Source organism: Taeniopygia guttata, chromosome 27 (assembly GCF_048771995.1).
Source record: "Taeniopygia guttata chromosome 27, bTaeGut7.mat, whole genome shotgun sequence".
Taxonomy (NCBI): Eukaryota; Metazoa; Chordata; class Aves; order Passeriformes; family Estrildidae; genus Taeniopygia; species Taeniopygia guttata.
The window spans coordinates 1961363-1982561 of record NC_133052.1 but is presented as its reverse complement, the minus strand read 5'-3'; the positions used below and the strand labels follow the sequence as shown (position 1 = coordinate 1982561).

General features: G+C 38.7%; 2 protein-coding genes across 5 annotated transcripts in view; one reads left to right on the top strand and one right to left on the bottom strand.

Annotated features, from left to right (window-relative positions):
* The window catches only part of LOC105758914 (ras-related protein Rab-18-B), a 9235-nt gene extending 5689 nt beyond the window's left edge, over positions 1-3546 (top strand). Inside the window, exon 4 of the mRNA XM_072919007.1 lies at positions 3414-3546. Coding sequence (XP_072775108.1) covers positions 3414-3476 — 63 coding nt within the window. The 3' untranslated portion in view covers positions 3477-3546. The remainder of the gene's footprint in view (positions 1-3413) is intronic.
* The window catches only part of MPP3 (MAGUK p55 scaffold protein 3), a 23225-nt gene extending 2026 nt beyond the window's left edge, over positions 1-21199 (bottom strand). For 2 of the 4 annotated variants that reach the window (XM_030256364.4, XM_030256365.4), the window contains exons 1-18: positions 21052-21199; positions 18237-18346; positions 17562-17680; positions 16998-17075; positions 15360-15440; positions 14710-14847; positions 13699-13780; positions 12816-12901; positions 11299-11373; positions 10153-10349; positions 8506-8570; positions 7336-7356; positions 5648-5689; positions 4772-4936; positions 4024-4104; positions 2541-2634; positions 1683-1791; positions 370-492 (exon numbers count right to left, since the gene is read on the bottom strand). In XM_030256364.4, coding sequence (XP_030112224.1) covers positions 370-492; positions 1683-1791; positions 2541-2634; positions 4024-4104; positions 4772-4936; positions 5648-5689; positions 7336-7356; positions 8506-8570; positions 10153-10349; positions 11299-11373; positions 12816-12901; positions 13699-13780; positions 14710-14847; positions 15360-15440; positions 16998-17075; positions 17562-17680; positions 18237-18261 — 1581 coding nt within the window. In that variant the 5' untranslated portion in view covers positions 18262-18346; positions 21052-21199. Of the gene's footprint in view, positions 1-369; positions 493-1682; positions 1792-2540; positions 2635-4023; positions 4105-4771; positions 4937-5647; positions 5690-7335; positions 7357-8505; positions 8571-10152; positions 10350-11298; positions 11374-12815; positions 12902-13698; positions 13781-14709; positions 14848-15359; positions 15441-16997; positions 17076-17561; positions 17681-18236; positions 18347-20485; positions 20885-21051 lie in introns of those variants that run through there. The other 2 variants (XM_072918988.1, XM_072918987.1) reach the window with 2 other exon arrangements.

The following is a 21199-nucleotide window of genomic DNA, read 5'->3' as shown; positions in this document are numbered from 1 at the left end:
CTGGCTGTGAGGGTGTCACTTTGGGGCTATAACAAAGAGCTGGCTACCATCACCTTTGGATGGGCTGCTCATCAGAAATGTAAAATGATTGTTGGTTTGTCTGAGTTCAGCAGCAGCTTCCCCTGCTGCAGCTTTGATGAACCCAGATCCATATGGAAGACTGGCACTTGGCTTCATGTTACTTTAAAACCTGAGTAGTTAAAGAATCAAAAATTCCATTGTGAAGTTCCATCTGAAAGGCTAGAGGACCTACTTAGTGCCCCACTTTAACTCTTGTTATGGAAGAGGAGCTCTTTCATGTAACAGAAGTGCTAGCCCAAATACTTCCTATGTGTCTAAAAAGAAGAGATTAGAAGTTGGAATACTTACAAGGGGAGATGAGATTTCTTCTGACATGTGAGATTTTAAGGCATGTTTTTTCTTTTCTGAAATGAGAGGCTTCACAAAGATAACATAAGGCTTAAACTCAGGAGTCCTCAAGTGCTTTACTGCCTGTGAACAGATGATTTTTTTGTTATCAGACTTCTTTGTGCTACATGTCCATGATAGACTCAGAGTGGTTTCAGTGGTTTCACTGGTACAGGCTGACACACTGGTGTGAAGTCCTGTCTCCTACACATCTGACCACAGCAATCTTGCTCTTCAAACAAAGACTCGTGCCAGTGTCCTGGCTTGCACACTGAATTTCCTGGCTAGCATACAAGAGTGCATGGAGCATGGCCTGAATAGCACTGTGATTCCAAGAACATGGAAAAAAAATACTGAGGAAAGTATAAAACACCCTGACTTCATGGGCAAGTAATGCTTTGCTTTCCTAAGCAGTCAAACACTGCCAATTTTAAACTGGAATTTATCTGAGGTAGTACCACAAGCCTTTTCCTAGCCCAGTTAGAAAATCTGGATCAAACTTTCAAGTATGAACTCACAGCATGGGGGTATTAAGAGCAGTGCTTACACTGCTCCTGTCCTGGGGTGATTCATGATGTTACTGTTGTGTATCTGCACCCAAAAATGGGTCCTGTATCTTTGAAATCCTACAAATGAGAGCCTTGGGGGAGTGTGGGTGTGCTATGGCCAGCGTTTTTAAAATCAGAACTAGAATGGAAACAACAACTTTGTTCTAAGGATTGTCTCTGGGACCTGAGCAGGCTGGGACAGGGATGCACATTAGTCCTACAGCAAGGGAAAAGTCCCACAGTGAGGATTACTAAAGAGATATCCAGGCTGTGTTGGATTCCAGGCTCCTTTTCTGACCCACAGATGGGGCAACTGAGAGGTGTTTTAAAAACTTTTATTCCATTTTCAGCCTTATGTGAAGGGTGAGACAATACAGATGTTATAATTCACACCATCACAATCAGAAGCCAACTATTTCCAAATTACAATACACTATAAGTGTTTCTTGTTCTATCAGCTTTTTCCACCCCATGCTGTAAATGCCTTAAAGCCAATCATCTAAAATTACCCCCTGTAGGTCCTACTACAATGCATCTTTCATAGTTTATTTTTCTGAATAAACCTTTATTCAGAGAATAAAAGTTGATTTATAGTCTCATTGGCAAGGCTTGTCCCAGCTGGACATGTAGGAACTGTAACCACTGCACTGCATTCCCAAGAGTCCCATTCTGCTCAGGCAGCAGTAAATCATATTTGCATTCTTTAAAATAAGCTGCAGAACTTACTTCAGGGACCACATCCACCAAACAAACCTTCTTTTTGGCCATCACGGACCGGATTGCCTCCAGACTTGTGCCATACAAATTTTCTTTGTACTCTCCATGTTCCACGAATCTAAAAAGTCAATACACTTTTAAATACCATCTACACAAAATATTAAGAATATTTAACTTAGAACATTTGATAGCTGTTTTATGAAGTCAAAGCAGTCAAAGAGGGAGGAGAAAAGCAGAAAACCAGGAGTGGGTAGGGAGAGATTTTATTTTTTCCACTCTTTTTTTTTCCTTCCTTGCTTAGTAGCAATTCTTCATAAATCACTAACAGTTAATCAGCACTACTGACAAAAAGGGGAAGAAGAATGGATATTTTTTCACAGAAAACAGAGCAAATGTGCCAAGGAAATGGACTGCAGCTCTCCCATCTTTTGGGAGCCTATAGATCTGAACTTGGAGGAAACGTGCTCAGGCTCACAATGTCAGTGTAAGCACAGGTCCACTTTAGCACACACTTTCAAAGGAGACTTGTGAATAAAACTTTTTACCCATCACATTAAGCAGAGAGTGAGCAGGCCTAACTATCTGTTACTCTCACTAGATTAAATTCTGACCAATCAGAAGATTTATGCAGGTTTAAATTCTAAATCAGGATCCTCCTACTGATGATATTCCTAAATTGCTTCCAGATAAATGTTTGAGTTTGCTCTGACACTCCAGACTCAGTAAAGAGCTCTTTACTTAGAAAGCTGAATCCTTCTAATGCAGCTTGTGCAACTTGTCACCTGATTTTGGTATTCATGTAATGTAAAACTGAACAAGCAATATTTTTAAATAGTCAATTATATCAGTATCTTACAATTAACTCACTTGTTTTGCTGCACATCTGTCTCAAATGATTGCTTAGAAACAAAATTGTATTCTACTCCTTCTCTCTCATGACTTTTCCTTGACCTTGTTGTATCTAGAAAAGAAAGGAAGCAAGACATGGGAGACATACCAGCCTTTGCAAATGTTTTCTCTACTCAGTTCCAGTCACATTTTCACAACTTCAAACAAGAAAGTTACACAGTGGCAAATTCAAATGAACAAAACAGAAATCAGACCATAAAATTTTGTTTTAAACTCAAGCTCATATATGGTATGACCAAAAATGAAGTTGTTTGCTCCCAGGAGTGCTGTAACTAACAAAAAAAATTAGGAAGCATCCTTCCTACACCTGGTAGATTTAGCAGAGTATATCCTACAGAAAACAGTGTAATTTAATTGTTTGGAATTCTGGACTCTCATTTTCTTGGAAAGCTCAAAAATAAAACCAGGAAATATATGAAGTCTTATTATGCTGCCTTTGAATTTACAGTAAGAATATTGATGGCTGTTTCCCAAGGTATTGTGTGCATGTGAGTCCCTTACTTTTGGTGCAATTTCTTTGTAATCATTATTACTGTAGGAGAGGCTTTGATGATCATTCTACAAATCTGTGCCAGACCATAAAAGTGATGTCTTCTATTTTTTTTTTTCTGTATGTTTAAATTCAAGTAGGAATTACTCACTTTGGTTCTTTTGCTAATTTACTGAAGTCTGCCTGAAAAGCTGTATTTTTAAAGGTCTTAAATAACATATAAACAGTTCCCTCAATGTTAACTTTTTGGATTCAAAAAGTAGCTTGTTGGGGAATCAAAATAAGAATTGATTTTTTGTGTGTGTGTGTGTCTGATAATTCTTTTTTGTTTTTTTTTTTAGAAAAGGATCCAGTTAAAGAAATTCAGTGTAACTCAAGCCACAAAGCCATGCAAAAATCACTGATTTCTCTACTCTGACTTGCTTGTTTGAACAGCCTAGATATACTAATCAACAACTTAAAATCTTGCCCAAATTTAGACTTGATTTATTGCTGTCTGTTTTTTTTTTTTTAACTGCAGCTGTAATGCTGTTCCCATGAAAATTCACCCTCTATTAAACACACAATGTTTTGGCTGACTTTTAAGATACTAGTTTATCACACCAGCTTTTTTTACTAGTCACATTCCATTTTTTCTTTCTGTATTCAGTTTTTCTTTTAACAGACACTGAGAAAATGCAATATGCCCACTCAAGAAAACACAATTAAAAAACCCCACTGAGCTGACAGAATTCCAAAATGCAGATATGCCAAGTTATATAATGATTTATTCACTTCCTAAGGGCAAACATAGCATATTATAATGAGGAAAAAAAGGTGAAGTATTTCCGAAATATGCATATAATCAATAGTCAGAGCACAAATTATCATTAGTGCAGATGGCATAACATTCATTAGACAGCATTTATGGAATGAAGATGCACCAAACACAAATCAGTAAATTTTACTCACGTGGAACTGCAACACCATACTCCTGGGGGTTCTCTGACACAACTTTTTGCTTGAGCTCACTTAACTTGGCCCCCAAACAACCTAATAAAATAAAATAAAACTGTCTGATAGGTTTCTGTGTGAAATGAAATACTGCAGAAAATAAATCTATCCGTTTCACACAAAGAATATGATTCAGGAGTGCGCTTGAAGAAACCTCTTTATAAGAGAACTCATGACCTGCTCTGCCATATTCTGCTTTGAAGATCAGCAGGAACAAATTTAATTCTTTAAACAACTGCTGGACAGTCACTTGGCAGACATTAAATCGAGAAATCTGTGATTTTAGCAGTCAGTTCTATGAGATACCCTTGAATTTTAGGGCATCCTGAGAAACTGGCTTAGCACAAGGCTGATAAGCTGAAATGAAATTGCATGCCGAATCTTGTTAGATAATTCTAACATCTGCTTCTTCATCAATAGTTCTGACAGCCTGTGTAAAGTATAAACCAAGGGAAAGTGAGGCAGAAAAAATGAGAAATAATCCTGCATCATTATTTTTAGAAGGATTTGGTGAGTTTGATTCCTTAGTTTTTTTCCTTGTTTTTTAATGTAAAGAGTGAGTTCTGACAAAAAACAGAAAAACATTTTAAAAACCCACCAGAACCACAAAAATCCCTAAACCAAACATCTAAAGAAAGCCTCTGGAAGTGCAGGATAAGGGAAGAGGGAGAAATGGGAAATATTTTGAACCAACTGTGTACCTTACCAATCAAAACCACCAGCCTCTGCTGTTCACCAGGCTGTTGCTGATATTTTGTGACTTCTTCATAGGTGAGGAACTCTGCTCCATCTGCCTGCTCTGCTTGCTTGCCCTCATTGCCATTGTTTTCCTTCTCTTTACGACTTAACCTAAAGCTCCTGCGTAAACCAGCTGTGAAGAAAACAAAGGATACATGTTTCCACCTACCCAGATTTTCAAGCTTGTTCAGCTTCAAGTTATTACCTTAAATTTGAGTTATTCCCATAAATTTTGTTTGTAATCAAATCAGTGCATATATGCTCAGATTATAGGAGAAATCTGTAACAAAAGCTGCTACCATTAGGAAAAGGTGTTGAAGATTTTAAAACTGAGATCAAGGAGTAGAATGCTACTGGAAGCTGTTCTAAAAAATGCAAGGGGCTCCACGGAAGGGGGAAAATATGCAGATGGGACAGAAAACCTAACACTCCATTGAGTATGAGATAGAAAACCTCACATATGGGATAGAAAACCTAATATCCCATTGAGTATGGGATAGAAAACCTCACCTATGGGATAGAAAACCTCACCTATGGGATAGAAAACCTCACATTGCATATGGAATAGAAAACCTAACACCCAACCTGTAATAAAATCCCCCTCATATAACTTTAGCTGCCAAGTATTAGTTATGCCAAAGTCAGATTATGCCTCTTCACAGAGATAATCTAGTTTATGAATGTATGGGAAATTAATTTCAATAGTCCAGTTTTAATTCTTTAGTGTGGATGTGGGGATTTTTGGGGGGGGTTTATTTGGTGGGGGTGTTTTGTTTTCATTTTGGTTCTGGGTGTCTTTGGGGTGGGTGTGCTAGGGAAGAAGTAAAGGGTTTTGGTTACTCACCTATATAGTGTCCATTGAAATATCCTTCACAGTCACAGTCTTCTGTAAATTAAAAAGCAAGGAAGAGGGCGTAGGGCACAGGGGAAAGGAGAGTGAGAGGGAGGAAGGAAATATCTTAGACAATGTGTGTGATACAAGTCAGGCTCATTGGCATGGAAAGAAATTTTATACCCTGCATTGTTTGCACATTCTTTTAAAATATAATCATTGCTAATACTAAAAAAAATACTTGCCTTGACTAGTGGTTTATATTTGAAAAAATCCTCAACTTTGATATTGAACTAGAGAATTTTATATCTTGGTATTTACAGTTCCCAGAGTTTATGCTTTTCAGCGTTCATGACATTTGATTAATGCTGCTGGTAGAAGTATGAGACTCAGGCTTAAGTAAAAAAGAAGACTCCACAAACACAGAGCTCTTTTTTAAATTAATAACTATAGGGGAGTATGATTATGTAAGAAAATTTCCTCTTCTGAGATTTCACTATCATTTGGGCTAGAAAAAAAGGGCATCAGAAATGACAAAGATGAACTCTAACCTCCTTAATTTTGATCAAGTTAAATTATCATTGCTTATTAATTCTTTACTTAAAAAAATAAAGATTTGATGCTTTGGTCATATGCCTCTATGTAAAACACCATGTTAAAAACCCCTAACCTGTACTTCCTCTAATTACAACCACCCCAAGGCCCCTAAAGTGTGCATAATAAAACCATTATACTTAGCTGCAAAAAAATACTCTGCAATCCTAAGACAAATACTGAGTTCTCATACTTCCTGGAAGAGGGATGCCTAGTTAACATTTAGGCACCTGAGCCCTTGCAATATTTACAGAACATTTTGGGATGGTGATGTATGGGAAAAACCCAACCATAAGCAAAAATCTACAGCAATTAAACCTTTAACCAAAGAGACTGCTTTGTTTTTAATGAATAGTTGTAATCAAGCAATGCCAACGTGTACTCCCAGAACATTCTGCCTAAATTAAGAAGAAATGTAAATAGCAATAAGATCAAATCATAGCTAAGATCAGAGCTGCTTTGTTTTTTTATTTTCAGCTGTTCAAGGCAGGCTCTTTCAGACTGTGCTTTGACAGCTGGCCATGACTGCTATACTCTAATTACAGAATATGATTAGTACTTTCATCAAAGCTGATGGAATACTTAATACTTGGAATATGAATATCAACAAGAGACTCTAATGTGAAAAAAAATCACAGCATACAGAATTCAACAGGAAATACTTGGTTTTTGGAAAGGCAGCTGGTACATGACATATAAACTGCATAAGCCCAACAGAGTTGCTCATAATGAAAACAACACAGAAAACAATGAAGACAAATCACTTGGCATTGACATGGGTGCCCTAAAATGCTAAACCCCAATACTTCTTCATTTTTTAAACATACCAAAAACTGCATTTAACTTGCAAGTCTTTGAACCTCACTCAGACACCTACAGAACATGTAAATATATCTCAGAAGACAAATCTTTTCTCCTGAATCGGAAGCAAACTTGGAAGTTACCACTACTTAAATCATAAATCTGAATTAGTTTAAATAGTAATTCACAAAGAAAATATCCTAGGAACAATATGTCTACTGCTCCCTTTGGAATTGTAGCAAGTATTTCAGAAAATACTTTGGTTGTTTATATTCAGACAGAAAATGAGCTAGGAGAGCACCTACCTTTGTCAGAAGACTGATCATCTATAAGTTAGCATGAAAGGCAGAGTTGGGATGATATTAAAAGATGGACAAATAATTGAGCAAAATTAGAGAAAATTAAAAGGAAGGTTCTTCTGGTTTAATTTGCTTAACAGGCTTTTCTATCTTAAAAAAGTACTGCAATACAATACCCTTATCAACTGATTAAAGAATTTTGGGCTGAAATGTAATTATTATAACCAGTTATCAGCTTAATTGTCTTGAAAAAATCTGAGATAAAGCTTAAGCAGCGCTCCTCATTACATGCCTCCTAATTTGAGTGCAATGGAAACTAATTTGGAAAAGCTTCATTTTAATCAGTAATGCTATTTTATAACTTAACTGAGCATCTTCCCTCCTTGTAGCACGAGAATATCTGTATCTCATCATGCACCAAAGGCAGAAATTCACTTCTATTACTCAACAGGGACCATTTCCAGAACCCTTGTCTACACGAGGGTGGCAGCCCTAGCACAATCCTGGCTGCACACAGTCACAGGTTTCCCCCAACATCAACAGTGCTAAAATACCCAAGAGCAACAGAAACACATTTTGGGATAATTGTACCAGCTTCTGCATTCCATAACTTCTCAGGAATTTCCTCACAAGTAGAGGTTTTGTGAATAATTCAGTGTCAGAGACTGCAGAGCTGTAAACAAAAATCACTCTGAAGTCTACTTAAGATTAAGCCTGAAATACAGATTATATTTCCAGCTCCAGTGATTTTTATCCTCCTTAAAGCTACACTTTATTTTCATATGAGTTTGGAGTAGTTTCATGCACTCATAAAAGCATTTTGAGAAGTATGCATTAGGTGATTTTTGCAGCTTTCAAGTTTCAAACCACAGAAAAAGTGTCAACACTAGCAAATTTTAAGACATCTAAATATGTAAAGCCTCATGTTCTTGAGAGCAGGAAGAGAGGGACAGCTAAGATTTTTGAAAACAACGGGCACTAGCAACTTGGATAAAGCTCAAACCCAAATCCTCCCCCATGGCAGCTTGTGTCCATGCATATCAACCAATGGCAGATGGTATTTAAAATATCAATCAGTGGCACAATACACTCAAATACATCATTACTGAAATAACAGAAAAATGCTGAGAACTTAGGATCAATTAAAATATCACTGAAAGAACAGAACAGACTTACATAACGGTTTCTTCAGAGTTCTGGTATTCTGCAGAGTGCCAGTTGCTCTCCTGTAATTCAGTCGTCTGAATAGAAAAAAATTACACTTTAGAAATGTAAACTCAGAATTATGAGAATTTATACCATGTTATACACATAGCATGGAAAAGAAAGAATTAAATACTGCTTTTTCTAAAAAAATTTTAAATGTCTCTGATTAAACTATTTAAAAGGCTTTGTTTAAAACTATGACAGTCTCAGATTGTTACTTGCAAGGGAATGAAAAGAAAATTCTAAAACATTTTATGCTTTCATATATCAGAGCATAGAGATCAACAGTTTATCAGTTTGGTTTTTTTTTTCCCTATTTCCCTTCTGCCCACATGATCTTTTTTTACAACATTAAGAAAACTAGATAATCTTTATCCAAAGCAGTCATTGAGCTGTGCATAAGTAGAAAGTATCCACCTTTTTCCAGATCAGTTTGAAGTTTTCTATTATTTACTAGCAAACAAACCAAGTTACCCAGCTTGTGTGAAAAGGTAAGAACAAAGTATCGAGTAAAATTTTTCTAAGTGCTAAAATCACAAACCAGATCACAATTCCTATTTGCTCAACACCTCCTGCCAAAAACCCAACACCAAAAACACCCCAACAATCCGGCACAAAAATCCAGCCCTCAATAAACCCCTCACTGCTGGCAATTGAAACCACAGTTTCTTCCCAAGTGTTTTTTTCCAATATTCATAACAAATGATGCTGACATACAAAAGATGGTGCTCAGGCATTTATACAGTCACTCAGGGGAAACAGACACTGAAGCAATTTCTATATTATTTTTACTTGTTTATAACATAAAAAAAATACTAAAAGACTGCAGTGCAGCAGTGCAGCAGCATTTTATGACACATATGCATGCCCAGGAAGAAGGAAACAGCTTTAGAGGCAGAATCTGCCTCATGTTTCAAAGGAGTTTCCATGTAGTGGAGCCAAGACCTCAATTAGAAACCTTGTGGAAATCATGCAGGCCAGCAACAGCATCAGACCTGTTCAACTGTTTGATACCCCACTCTGTAACACCTACAATCCAATTTATGGTGAATTGCAGCAAGAATCAAAGTGAGACCAGTGCCTTAAATCAGATTCCTTCTCAAATATAGGATTTCTGTGCTGCAAAGCCAAGAACTGAGGGATATTTTGCTATAGAAGGCACACATATCTTGCTGTGAAAACAGAGAAATTTCAATCTCTAGTCCAAGCTAAATACTCTTATGAGCCAGAAGAAAGATCAGATATTATGTGCAGAAATTCAAAATAAATACAATAAACCTGTGGAAGTACAAGGCTGTGAAATACAGTCCCATAACCATAAGCCAAGATGGTTAAAAGACTGATATTCCACATTTCATTTCATACACGTTTGTTTAGCAAGTGCACCTGTCCTCATGCTACAAAGCATTAAGACAATGGTAAAATACTCAAATCAAGCCAGGAATTTTATTATATAATTGGAAATGATGGAGCTTTTTAGCATTTTCCCCTTAGCAGCTGTATCTACCCTGGTATGACCATGCCCTTCATTTTCTGTGGAAAAAAAAAGGCATAAAATCAATATAGTGACACTGTATAAATGTGGAAGAAAAATAAATCCTGTAATTGCTGACAAACCTTTCTTGGAACTGTTTTGAGGGGATCAAGCCTGCTCTGAGGTTGGTATCCCCAACACGCTTGGCTTGCCACCACGTGGGATCATCCTGGCTCACAACTTCCAGCACGTGGCGGCGTTTGAACGGCAGCCCGGCCTCCTGGCAAGGAATGGCTCTGTCTTCTTTGGGGTTATAGCAGAAAAGTGCCCTCATAAACACCTTCAAAAGAAAGTTACCATGTCATTTCTTATTGTCCTCTCTGGAATTTCAAATATCTGCTTTTAAAAGGCTTTCCCCAGTGCTATATGATATACATACTTTATCCCTCCTGCAAGCACTCAAGAATACAGACAGCTAGCAGCTTATGCAGAAAAATAAATTCCAGCTCATACCCAGTTATTATATATCAGAATTGTGGAACATGAGACTCAAAAGACCAAAGTGCCAAGAAACATGATCACAATCTACATTAAGTACAAAATGCAATAAAGGAATGGTTGGCAAAAAAATAAGGGGAGGGAGAAAACAATAAAATGGATTTTTGGCAAAGTTGCCCAGTTGTAAAGACTGTCGTTAAAATGTTCCTTTAATGCATCAAAATTACTATTCAACTTTGGATTTGTATCTTAACACACTTTAACATAAGAGCAGAGCCATTTCCGAAAATGATTTGTGGGCCTCAAGGAAAAGTTCAGCAACCAAAAGCAGGGAAGCAGAGAGACTGACAGAGGAATCTTATGGGGACCAGTCAAGCAATTCCTTATTGCTGATCAGGTAGGGCAGATGAAATGGGCTGATGGGGTCACATGGTGAATGCAGCTCTGCTTGCAGAGAGGTCCATTTCCCCTCAAGTGAGTGGCAAAATGCCCAGAGATAATGGACAGATTGCAGCTGCCACGGTGAGAGGAGACAGCACAACACTAAATTTAATTACACGTACCAAAAAGAAGAGGCAGGATTTCAGGATTTCAGAAATGCTATAAAAGAACATGTACCAAGATGGAGAGGAGTCATGCAAGTAATTGCATTGAACAGAAGGGTACTGCACAAGAAAGCACTCTGCTATCTTTTCTCCTCAATTATGTGTCAGTGGCAGTTCCCACTGGAGCAGCAGGAGCGCTGCATTCACAGGGCTGTGAAGATGTGCTTCAGCCTTTCAGCTGCATACCTTGCTGTCTTTTAGACGATCTTCCTCTTTGATGGCTGGAATTATCTTCAATGTTATTGACCCTTGAGACTGAGCCTGAGAAAAAAGAAATGGATTTTTACTTTGAAAACAGGACAAAGATATAATGCAGACTATTCAAGCTCCAGCTCAGGAGCTAGCAGCTGACTCCTCAGAACTCTAACAGACCAAGCTAATACACTATTTAACTGCATTACAGAGAATATCAGGATGTTCCATGACTCCACAACAGTGTCTTGCCCAAGGAGACATCCACAGTAACTACTTAGCTAAAACATATTAAGACCTGCATTAAAATTCCTTTGTTTGCTTTTAGCAATTGCATTAATTTCTGGGCCACAGTTCAAAGGATGTTACATACTTCTGTGGCTTTTAATACAACACAGACTTAAATTTTTGCAGACTAATAATTTTAGAGTGCTGCTTTCAAAAATACTGCTGTGTTTTCTCCATATACTGGCTAACTTATTAGAGTGACATGTAAGCATTTACAAAATAAACACCTACTTTCACTCTAGAAATCTTTGCTAGGAAATTACAATTACTAGTTATAGTAAACTAAATAGCACTTCTAGGTTCTTCAGAAATCTAGAATGGGTTTATCTTATCTGTTTTAGATGCCTTATTTTGCATGAGATGAACTGTGTTGTAGAGAAGCCTGCAATTCTGCACAGATTAAAAAGCAAACACAGACAAACATTCGTAGCTTTTCTTCAAAAAATAAACCATGAAGAAGAAAGTGTTACACTTCAGGCATTAACTCACATGGGACATATGTAATTAGAAATTACACAGGACAGATAAAGAGCATCTCAGGATCCCCATAAATGAAACTTTACACACTATTTAAGTGGTTTTGACACCTCCCACCCCCAAAGTTAAAAACAGTCATTGGTATTATTTGGGATTATTTGATCTAAATTGAAATTAGGTAATGGAGCTGACACCAACCTCCTTACTGTGTCCCTAACTCCACACCAAGACAAGGAGAACCACACCACAACAGGGAAATCAGAGATAAAGAAGCATAAGAGCTACAACACTTTCTACCAAGATTTGTGGGTTTTCATGTTAGAGAAGCTTGAAGCAAGAAATTGCTCATGTCACCAGGAATCTGGCAAAGAACAGACTGACCGCTCTACTCCGAACACACGGACAAGACTCTCTTCAGCTTCCTAACACATTATAAAGCATCTTCTAGGGATGTATTTATAATTTGCAGTTTGCTTGCCATATACAAAGCATTAAAGGAAGTTCTTAATAGAGCAACATGTTAACTTTGTATTTGTATCTTACTTGGTACCAATCCAGTTCGCAGAAGTTTCTGAAGTCAAAAGGAGAAGACTAATCCACTGGGAGAAGAAAAACTCTTAATGCAAAGACAAGCAGGGATTGCATCTTTTAGCTCTATATTTTAAACTCATGGTTAAATTTCATCATCTACTGTAATTACTAGATCACCAAACAGAAAAGATCTTGAAATGAAAATCAGTGCAGACCAAAATCTGACTTATTTCTTCTGGTCGTTTGTGAAGCACAGTAATACCATTGACTTCTCTTAGTTCATCTCCAACATGGACAAGACCTGAAAAGATGGTAAGTAAATTAAAATAGGTCTAGAGACTGGAAAGCACTACTCACTCCTCTGATGTCCAGCCTAAGTCATTAGCATGTACTTCCTCTCCTCCCTCATCCAGACTAATGGATTTAGTCCCAAAGCCAAGTGGCTTTGTTGGAAATGCGCCTCAGAGTCTCCTGCCTTTATTCTTAATGGCCACTTTTTTTTCCATGCAGCACAGCCTCAAAGGAGAGCAGCATACAGACAGGCAACTTGTGGCAAGGTACTCTGGAAAATCACTATTTGGATCAGTATGAAGTATGAAAAACTGGAATAGTTTCATGAGCGTGCCCAAATCTTATGAAGTCAGAAGACATGCTGCTGACTATAAAGACAGGAATGACATGTTTGTCAACTGACAGATCAATACTTCACACTCACAGAAAGAATGCTAGACTAGCTTTTTTTAATAAGCCATGAAGAGACTCTACAAGATTTAGATTTGTTTATCCAGTTCAATAAGAAATCTTGTATTTGTCATATATATAGCTACTGTTAACTGACATAGAAGAATTTTTCAGTAAAGCAAACAGAAAACAACACATGATACACTGAATAAACCAAGCTACTAGAAACATTTTCTGTGTTTTTCTAAAGCTCAAACAGACTTCTTCCATCTCTGTTTTCATTTTTTCCTAGTGGCCATTTTAATTAAAAGCATATGTAATTAGATTAACAGATTACTGATGAAATACAGAAGTGCTAAGAGCATGCTTAGGAAACTTGAGAGGTTTCCAAATGCAAATGTACTACTGCAATCATACCACTGCGATCAGCTGCACCACCTCTCATGATCCTTGCTACAATCACAGCTCCTGTGTGTTCATCTCTTCTGATGGTAGCTCCCTGAAATAAAACATACCCCCCACCCAAAAAAAATGTAAGAAATTTGCCCTGAATTTAGCAATCACTGAAATAAAATGTATGCTATTATGTCTTTTAAACTGGAATTAATTTATTCTATGGATTTCCTCTTTCTCCTTGATGATTTCCACCATTACTCAGGTTTTGCCCATGCCAAGTGATTATGGGAAGATGAACCCACCTTCCTTTCTGCTGACTTTGATAAGTGCTTACACTCCTTGCATTACTGTGGTCATCAAAGTCACTCAAATGTGTAAAACAGATTATTGTAACAAATTCTTTCTCCTCTTCTTCTGAATCTTTATACAATACAGTCAGCACTTTTACATGTAAAAACAACAAAAGCCAAGTAATTGGATTTTTTTCCCCCTCCTACCTCTGCTGGCAATACAAAGCTTTAATCAGAAATTCAGTCACTGCTCCCTTCTACTACTGTGATACACAAAAATCAGATTTCTTTCCCAATATAACCGCTTTTCCTTGGGGAATCAATTCTTCCATTTCCATTTGTATAAAATCAGGACCTTGACAATATAATGCTTATACACAGGTATTAAACATACTCTCACTGACTTTCATGCAAGTGAATACATTAAGTCATTGAATGTTAGCTACACTGTCAAAAGAATTAATACATATAATCAGCATAATTGCTCCAAAATACACAGTTTCTTCACCGTGCTTCCTGTGTTAACTGGCATTATAAACTATGCCCATGAAGCATCTAAATGCAAAATTGTGAAGGTGCATTTACCATTTACCAAATTATTTTTATGTCACTTTATAAGCTTCAGAACACTCCAAGTTTCTGAAGGCTATTTGATGACATCTTCAAGTGTCTCCTCCATATTCCAAATAACACGCTTGCACTATAAAGTTTTATGACTAGAGATGGGTGATCTAATATGTACCAAGGGTTCTTTATTTTTCACTAGCCGAACAATTTTCACTGATTCCTCATCAAAATCATCATCAAAATTATCAGGCAGAGGTGGAAGAGCTGGGTCAAAGTTCTTCTGTGCTACAGTGTCATGTACTACAAGCATTGCCTGCATAAAGGAAATAAAAAACAGTAATGTAATGGAGTAAGACTACAATTCCCATTCTCATGTTTCCAGTATTACAGCAAAATTAAACCTCCCCCTTTCTCCCCTCACCACAAATCCTCCAAAAAAGATTTAGCAATTACCTTATCTATTATGTAAACTGTATACTGGTATATGTCAATATTTAAAATAAATCCAGGCAAAACAAAAAACAAAGTGGACAATGAAAAGGAAGAAGGTATCCTTTTCTTCTCCTTTTCTTTCCTAGTCCCTCAGAAAACAGTGAAGGAAGGGAAGAATGGAAAACAGAATGGTACATTATGCTGGAAAGCTGTCTCTTTTCAATTTCCTTCACATCCTAACGTCTGTGCAAGAAATCCCAGTGGAGTAGAAGTTTGGAGGAGGTTTTTCCCTTCTCCTAGGGAAAATGAACTTCTAATTAACTTTTCTATTACAAAATGTTCTATTACAATTCTGCAAAGGCATTTTTTTAAGATCCTCATAGTGGTTTTTACCCTGAGATGTGGAGTTGACAACAGCTGAAGCAGCTCTTTTTCTTCATTATTCACTGGTGCTGTCTGCAACTCTTCTATTACCTTTAAAATAAAAATTTAGAACCTCAAAATTAAAGGAGTCCACTGGACCAGATCATGTATTTACATTTCTGTTGAGTGTTTGCTAACATCTATCATTCATCAAAGTAGTGTGCACAGATCAAAACTGATCCCAGTCCATAGTTCATGAAACCTGAAAGAAACCAAAGCTTCTTTAGCTGTTTTTTATTAGATAGTACAGAAGACAGCATTAGGAATCAGAATCATAATCCCTAAACATACATTTTAAGAGTTATGTCATCAACAGAATTTCAGGAACGAGTTCTGAAATTTTAAATTCTATGTGGAATACATAAATGATACATAAATGAAACAACACTCTTGTATTATTTGATAAAAGACTTTAAACCTTTCTGCAATCATCTAGTATTACCTGTGTGGAACATGCAACAGAACTTCCCTTGTTCCCCTGCAAAACCTGCACACCAAAAATATGCCCTGGACTCTCAGGCATTTTAAATGAAAGATGAGAGAAATAATGGAGGCACTTTTGCACTGGGCTGAGTGGGTGGGAGGAGAGAGAAAGCAGAGGATGGAGGAGGAAGGGAAAATGGGTTGAGGCAAAAGAGATTTCCTTACTCTGTTAAGGGTTCTAAGCAGGGAAGTCATATAGTTCCATAGAAAACTTCTCTGCTATTCTGAAGATGGAAATTTTGTATGACTTGACAGGTAGCAATGCTGAAACTTTTGTGGAGGTGGTACACTGTGTGTGGGAACAGGGAGAGGGGGTGTGCAGAGCATGTTAACGGGGGCACTGGGGTCTCCTGACTTTGAAAGGGAAATATTCCAGCTCCCAAACCTTCCCTGCCCCTTCCTATGCTATGGTAGAAAACAGGTCCATGTAAAGAGCCGGCAAATGCAGAATAAATTTCACTTCACAGGCACAAGGCATCGTGTCACACACAAATCTAGCTCACAGCTCTGCTCTGTGAACAGACTGAGGCATGAACTGATTGAGAGCAGCCCTTAGGAGAGTGACCTGATGATCCTGGCAGATGAAACATCAGATACATAATGGTAATGTATCCCAGTCTGCATGGAGAGAAGCAGCCAAGAGAAGTTTGGGATGCCCCAGCACCGGAAATGTTCAAAATCAGGATAAACAGGGCTGTGAGCAACCTGATCTAGGGAAAGGTGAGCCTGCCTGTGGTGGTTAGATGAGATCACCTTCAAGGTCCCCCCAACCCAAACCAACAGCAGTGCTGCCTGGGTTGTAGTGGTTTTAAGGCTGAATAGAAGACTGAATGCTCAGCTGGGATAGCCTATTCAATACAGGGCTGAATGCTTTTTGCAGCCTCTCCCTTCGGAAGGCATTCATGATATCCTTTCCTTCTACCTGAATGTATCCATCTGCACTAGACATTTAATGACTTGGTATTTCTGAGCTCTCATTTCCTTGATTAACCATGGCCAACAGATTACAAAGACAGCTGGGGAAGACGAGAAATATGTTCACATATAGTACAATTACAAAGCTTTGATTTGTTAGAAAAGCAAGCGTAAATATAGGAAAATTATGAGACAAGAATTTTTACTCACATCTTCAACTAATCCTGCTGCACTATGTAAAACAGGAGTTGGGCTCTGTCTTTCATAATGACGGAGCTTTTCATGAATCTGAAAAAAAGATTATTCAGGGATATTTCTACAGAGAGATACAAGACTTTCTAAATATACCTACACTGGAATATTTTTTATATTTAAGGAGCATAATTTATCTGAGATGTGTCAGAAAAATAATCTCTCTTCGGGTTATTTTTGTTTTGGACTCTTAGTTTTCTTTTTGCTTATGGTAGTTTCAGACAGAAAATCTGCAAAGACCTTAGGAGCATAAGGGGAAAAATGAAGGCATTTCACACTATTTTTTTGCTATAGGGTACTGTATCTTCATTTTAGCAAGAAGAGCAGAAAAATTTATTTCTGAACAAAATATGCTAAATGTCAAACACTATTAGTGTTTGTTCTTAAACACACATATGCTTTGGTTGGTACAGAATTCTTAAAAAAAAAATACGTTTGGCAAAGTAAATGGTTGATAAATCAAGGGAACAGAGAAAAAGTAAACTGTAAGGAGAATGTACATAAATAAATCCAAACTTTTACCTTCATCAGATAGCTGAGACTCCTTTCACTGAAGACATCCCTAAGGAATCCCATTTCCTCTTTATGATTTGAATCAGGTCTTAACTGAGATGTCAAAAGGGCCAAAGTTTCATGCAACCCTAAATTTAGATTCAGGACAGAACAAAAACATTCTAAACCAAAAGCACTTCTCACAGGACCTTCTACTGCAGACTTACAGTCACTACTACATTTATTTGGGTACCACATTGGTGATCATCAAATTTGCAGAGACTTGTGCTTATCCCGTTTATCCATAGTTCATTTTGCAACACTCCCCTCATAAGTGTCAAACAAACATTAATATTATGACACAGCAAGCAGCAGAGATATATGGGCTGATCTTTAATAAGCACATGTAGAAGGCACTGTTACACTGAGAGGTCCAATTCTGCCTACAGAAGCCTATCAGAATATCTTCAGGTCTATCAGAATATATTCAGGTGCTCTAGCGTTAGTAGGAAACTGATCCTGACAAACTTTATTAATTTGCACCTTTTACATTCCACCTTCCTTCTTGTAGGTAATTGCTCAAAAACGTCAGTTGAATTATCTTAATTCTATTACATTTTACTCCTATTTAAATTATTTTTATGTGTGAAACAGGTATGACAAGATTTCAGTCACTGCTCTGTTGAAAGCATGCAGCTGAGTTACCTGAGTCTTCTGAAAGCACTGGCATGGCTTTGCTCTTACTCTTAGAGACAAATGTTCAACTTCAACCAAGAAGATTTTTCTTCTTTCTGGACTGTGGTTCAGAAGCACTCCTGAAATGAGCAAACATAATACCTAAGCTCAAATATGCAAGAAAAATGTCAGGCATGTAAATATAGCATTTTTTTCTAGTTTTCAGTTTACCCTGGATTGAGCAGAGTTCTGCAGTTATTCTGCTGTGCAAGTAACAATGTAAAATACTAGGTTATGTAATGAAATGCAAGTAAAATGAAAAAATACTAGGTTATATAATAACCATATTGTATCTTGGATAAAGCTGAGGCTGAAGAGAGTAGCTCTCAAGATAGGTCTAAATAACTGCCTGAAAAAACAGAAGGGAAGGGATGTTTGAAAGCACTGGAAAACATCACGTGCAGAAACAGAGCATGCAGGAAGATGTCAAATCACCAGATGTTCTGGGGCTTCCTAAAAGCTCATCTCAAAGAAATGTCCACATCCCTGGGATTCTGAGGAAACCATGCTACACTTACATGCAGCTCCTTAAGGCTGGCAGGACTGGCACTCTACCAACCTTGGTCACAGGTACTAAGAATGTTATAAAAAATAAAGCTACTTCCACTGCTCAGAAATTGCTTTAGATATGTCTCTTGCAGATGTCTCTTGTTACTGAGAGCAAATTACTCCAGAGCAATATTTTTTCTTTTATTTTAAAAAAATCAAAACTGCATCCATGCATGTAATTGCCAGTCCAAGATTAAACATGTTTCAGGGCACTTACAATCTTTTTCATGCTTATAAAATTCATTGGAGTAGTTTATAAAAACAAACTTCCGTAACAGCACAACATACTCCAACTCTTTGCTGAGTACAAAAAAGGATGCTCCTTGTGTTTCTATTTGTAGATAAGTCTCTCAGAGTTTTTTTACATGAAACAAGTTTGATGGTCTTCCAATTCAAATTTTCTTGATTAGCTGCCTGAAAATACCATAGTACTGCATGGCAAATTAGCATTTACTTATTTAGAATTTTCTAGATTCTTGAGCTTCTCCACAACATAGTGACATACTAAGCTCAACAGTCACCTGTGTTTTACACCCTGTATTTTCTACCACTACAATTAATCCATCTGGGCATCAAAACATAGCGGGACTTCCCTAAGTAAAGGAACTGAGTGTTGAAATTTCACTCTAATCCATGGATTGTGCTCCAGTGCATTATACGTACTATACCTTTGTTTACACACTCTTATTACCTATTGCTTAGAAGAAATAAACACTTCACTCACACACTTCATGCCAAAGGAATTTATAGGCAATTCATTCAACTGCTTTGGTTCCTTGACTATGCATTTCATTTGACATATATTTAAATCTTCTCAAATTATTAAGAAAGAACTTCAATTGCATGCTTCATCTTTGCAACAGTGTGTGCTTCCTACAGTCAAACCTATTTAGCACCAAACCCCATGAAAAGCCAAGTTATTTTCTAGATTCTTACTGAAAAAAAAGCCCACACAGGAACCTGGAAAACACACATTTCAGCATCTTAAAAACCTGACAGCAAACTCAGGAGCATCAGAATTAGTCTAGGCACAGCAATCAAAATGGAGACTTCCCCTAGAGGCATCTTCCATGCTCTGTAAAAATCCCATTACACAGAACTGCCTGGAATGAACACTCCAAAGAATGAAAAGCATTCCAAACCCAGGGCTGGCTTCAGAGCTATGACAATCAGCCCCAGCATGTGGTATTTTGCAAGATGGGTCTCAAAACCATAAATCAGTGTAGCATCAATAGGCACAAATACAGTTTTCCTCTTTAAAAATATCTACCTAAAAGTTAATTCATTTTTCACACAAAATGTGAAAAATGCTGAGAGCTAAATAAAGAGCTAATAAAGACCTAAACAAACCCAACTGATGCTTGCCATAGGGTCAAAACAGAAGATAAAACAGAAGCATGACATGACCTGGCATATCCCTATTAACTTGTAGAATAAACCTATTGTGGTTCACAGCCTAACACTACATAAAGCTTCTGTAATCCAGATTGCACCATTCAAAGCAATAGCTACTTTCACAGAGCATCTGCAGTTTAACATTTTACACGGCCCCAGCAAATAGGTCAGATCCATCAGTATCCTGACCAGGCCATAGGTGATCACTGACGGCCACACAAATTTCTCCTCCCGTCAAACCTGAGTGATGCTCTTTGACGGGGTACCGTACGTACTCTAGCACGGAAAAACTCCACTCTGGTGCTGCCCGAAGCACAGACAGAGCCGCACATCCCTGCTGGGCACCACGGGCCGGACTCTCCCTCAGAGCCCCACGTCAGGGGGCGGCTCCGGGCTCAGCCGGGCAACCCTCGGCCGGCGTGGGGGCCCGCCTGACACCCCACGGGCTACCCCGGCAAGGGCTGTCCCGCCCCACGGAGAGCTTCATGTGAGCTCCGCCGAGCCGCTGGTTCTGCCGGAGGTGGCCCCTGAGGGCCCAGACCGCCTCACAGCTGCACCGCGTCCGGAGGGGGCTGCGCTCCGCACGGAGCGGAGAGCGACGGCCCTGCCTGAGCTGCTTGCCGAGCCGCGAGGCCGCGCTCAGCAGCGAGCACGCTCCCACATCCACCGGGCATCCCTAGCTCGGCCCGAGCCCCCAGGCACGGCCAGCACACCCGCGGGCTCCCTCCCGCCGGGCCGCGCCTCCAACGCAGCACCGGAGCCCGGCCCGCAAAATGGCGCCGCCCCCGCTGCCTCAGCAGCCACCGCGCCCCGCGCCCGGCGCTGCCCCGACCGCCGTTACCTGCGGGAGCGGCCCGGGCTGGGCTCCTGCGGCGCTGGAGGCTGCCCCGGCCGGCCGCGGAGCCTCCGCAGCCTCTGCGCACCTCGCTCATGCGCCCTCAGAGCCGTGCTAGGCGCACCTCCCTTCCCTCCCTCCCGCCACCCGCCCC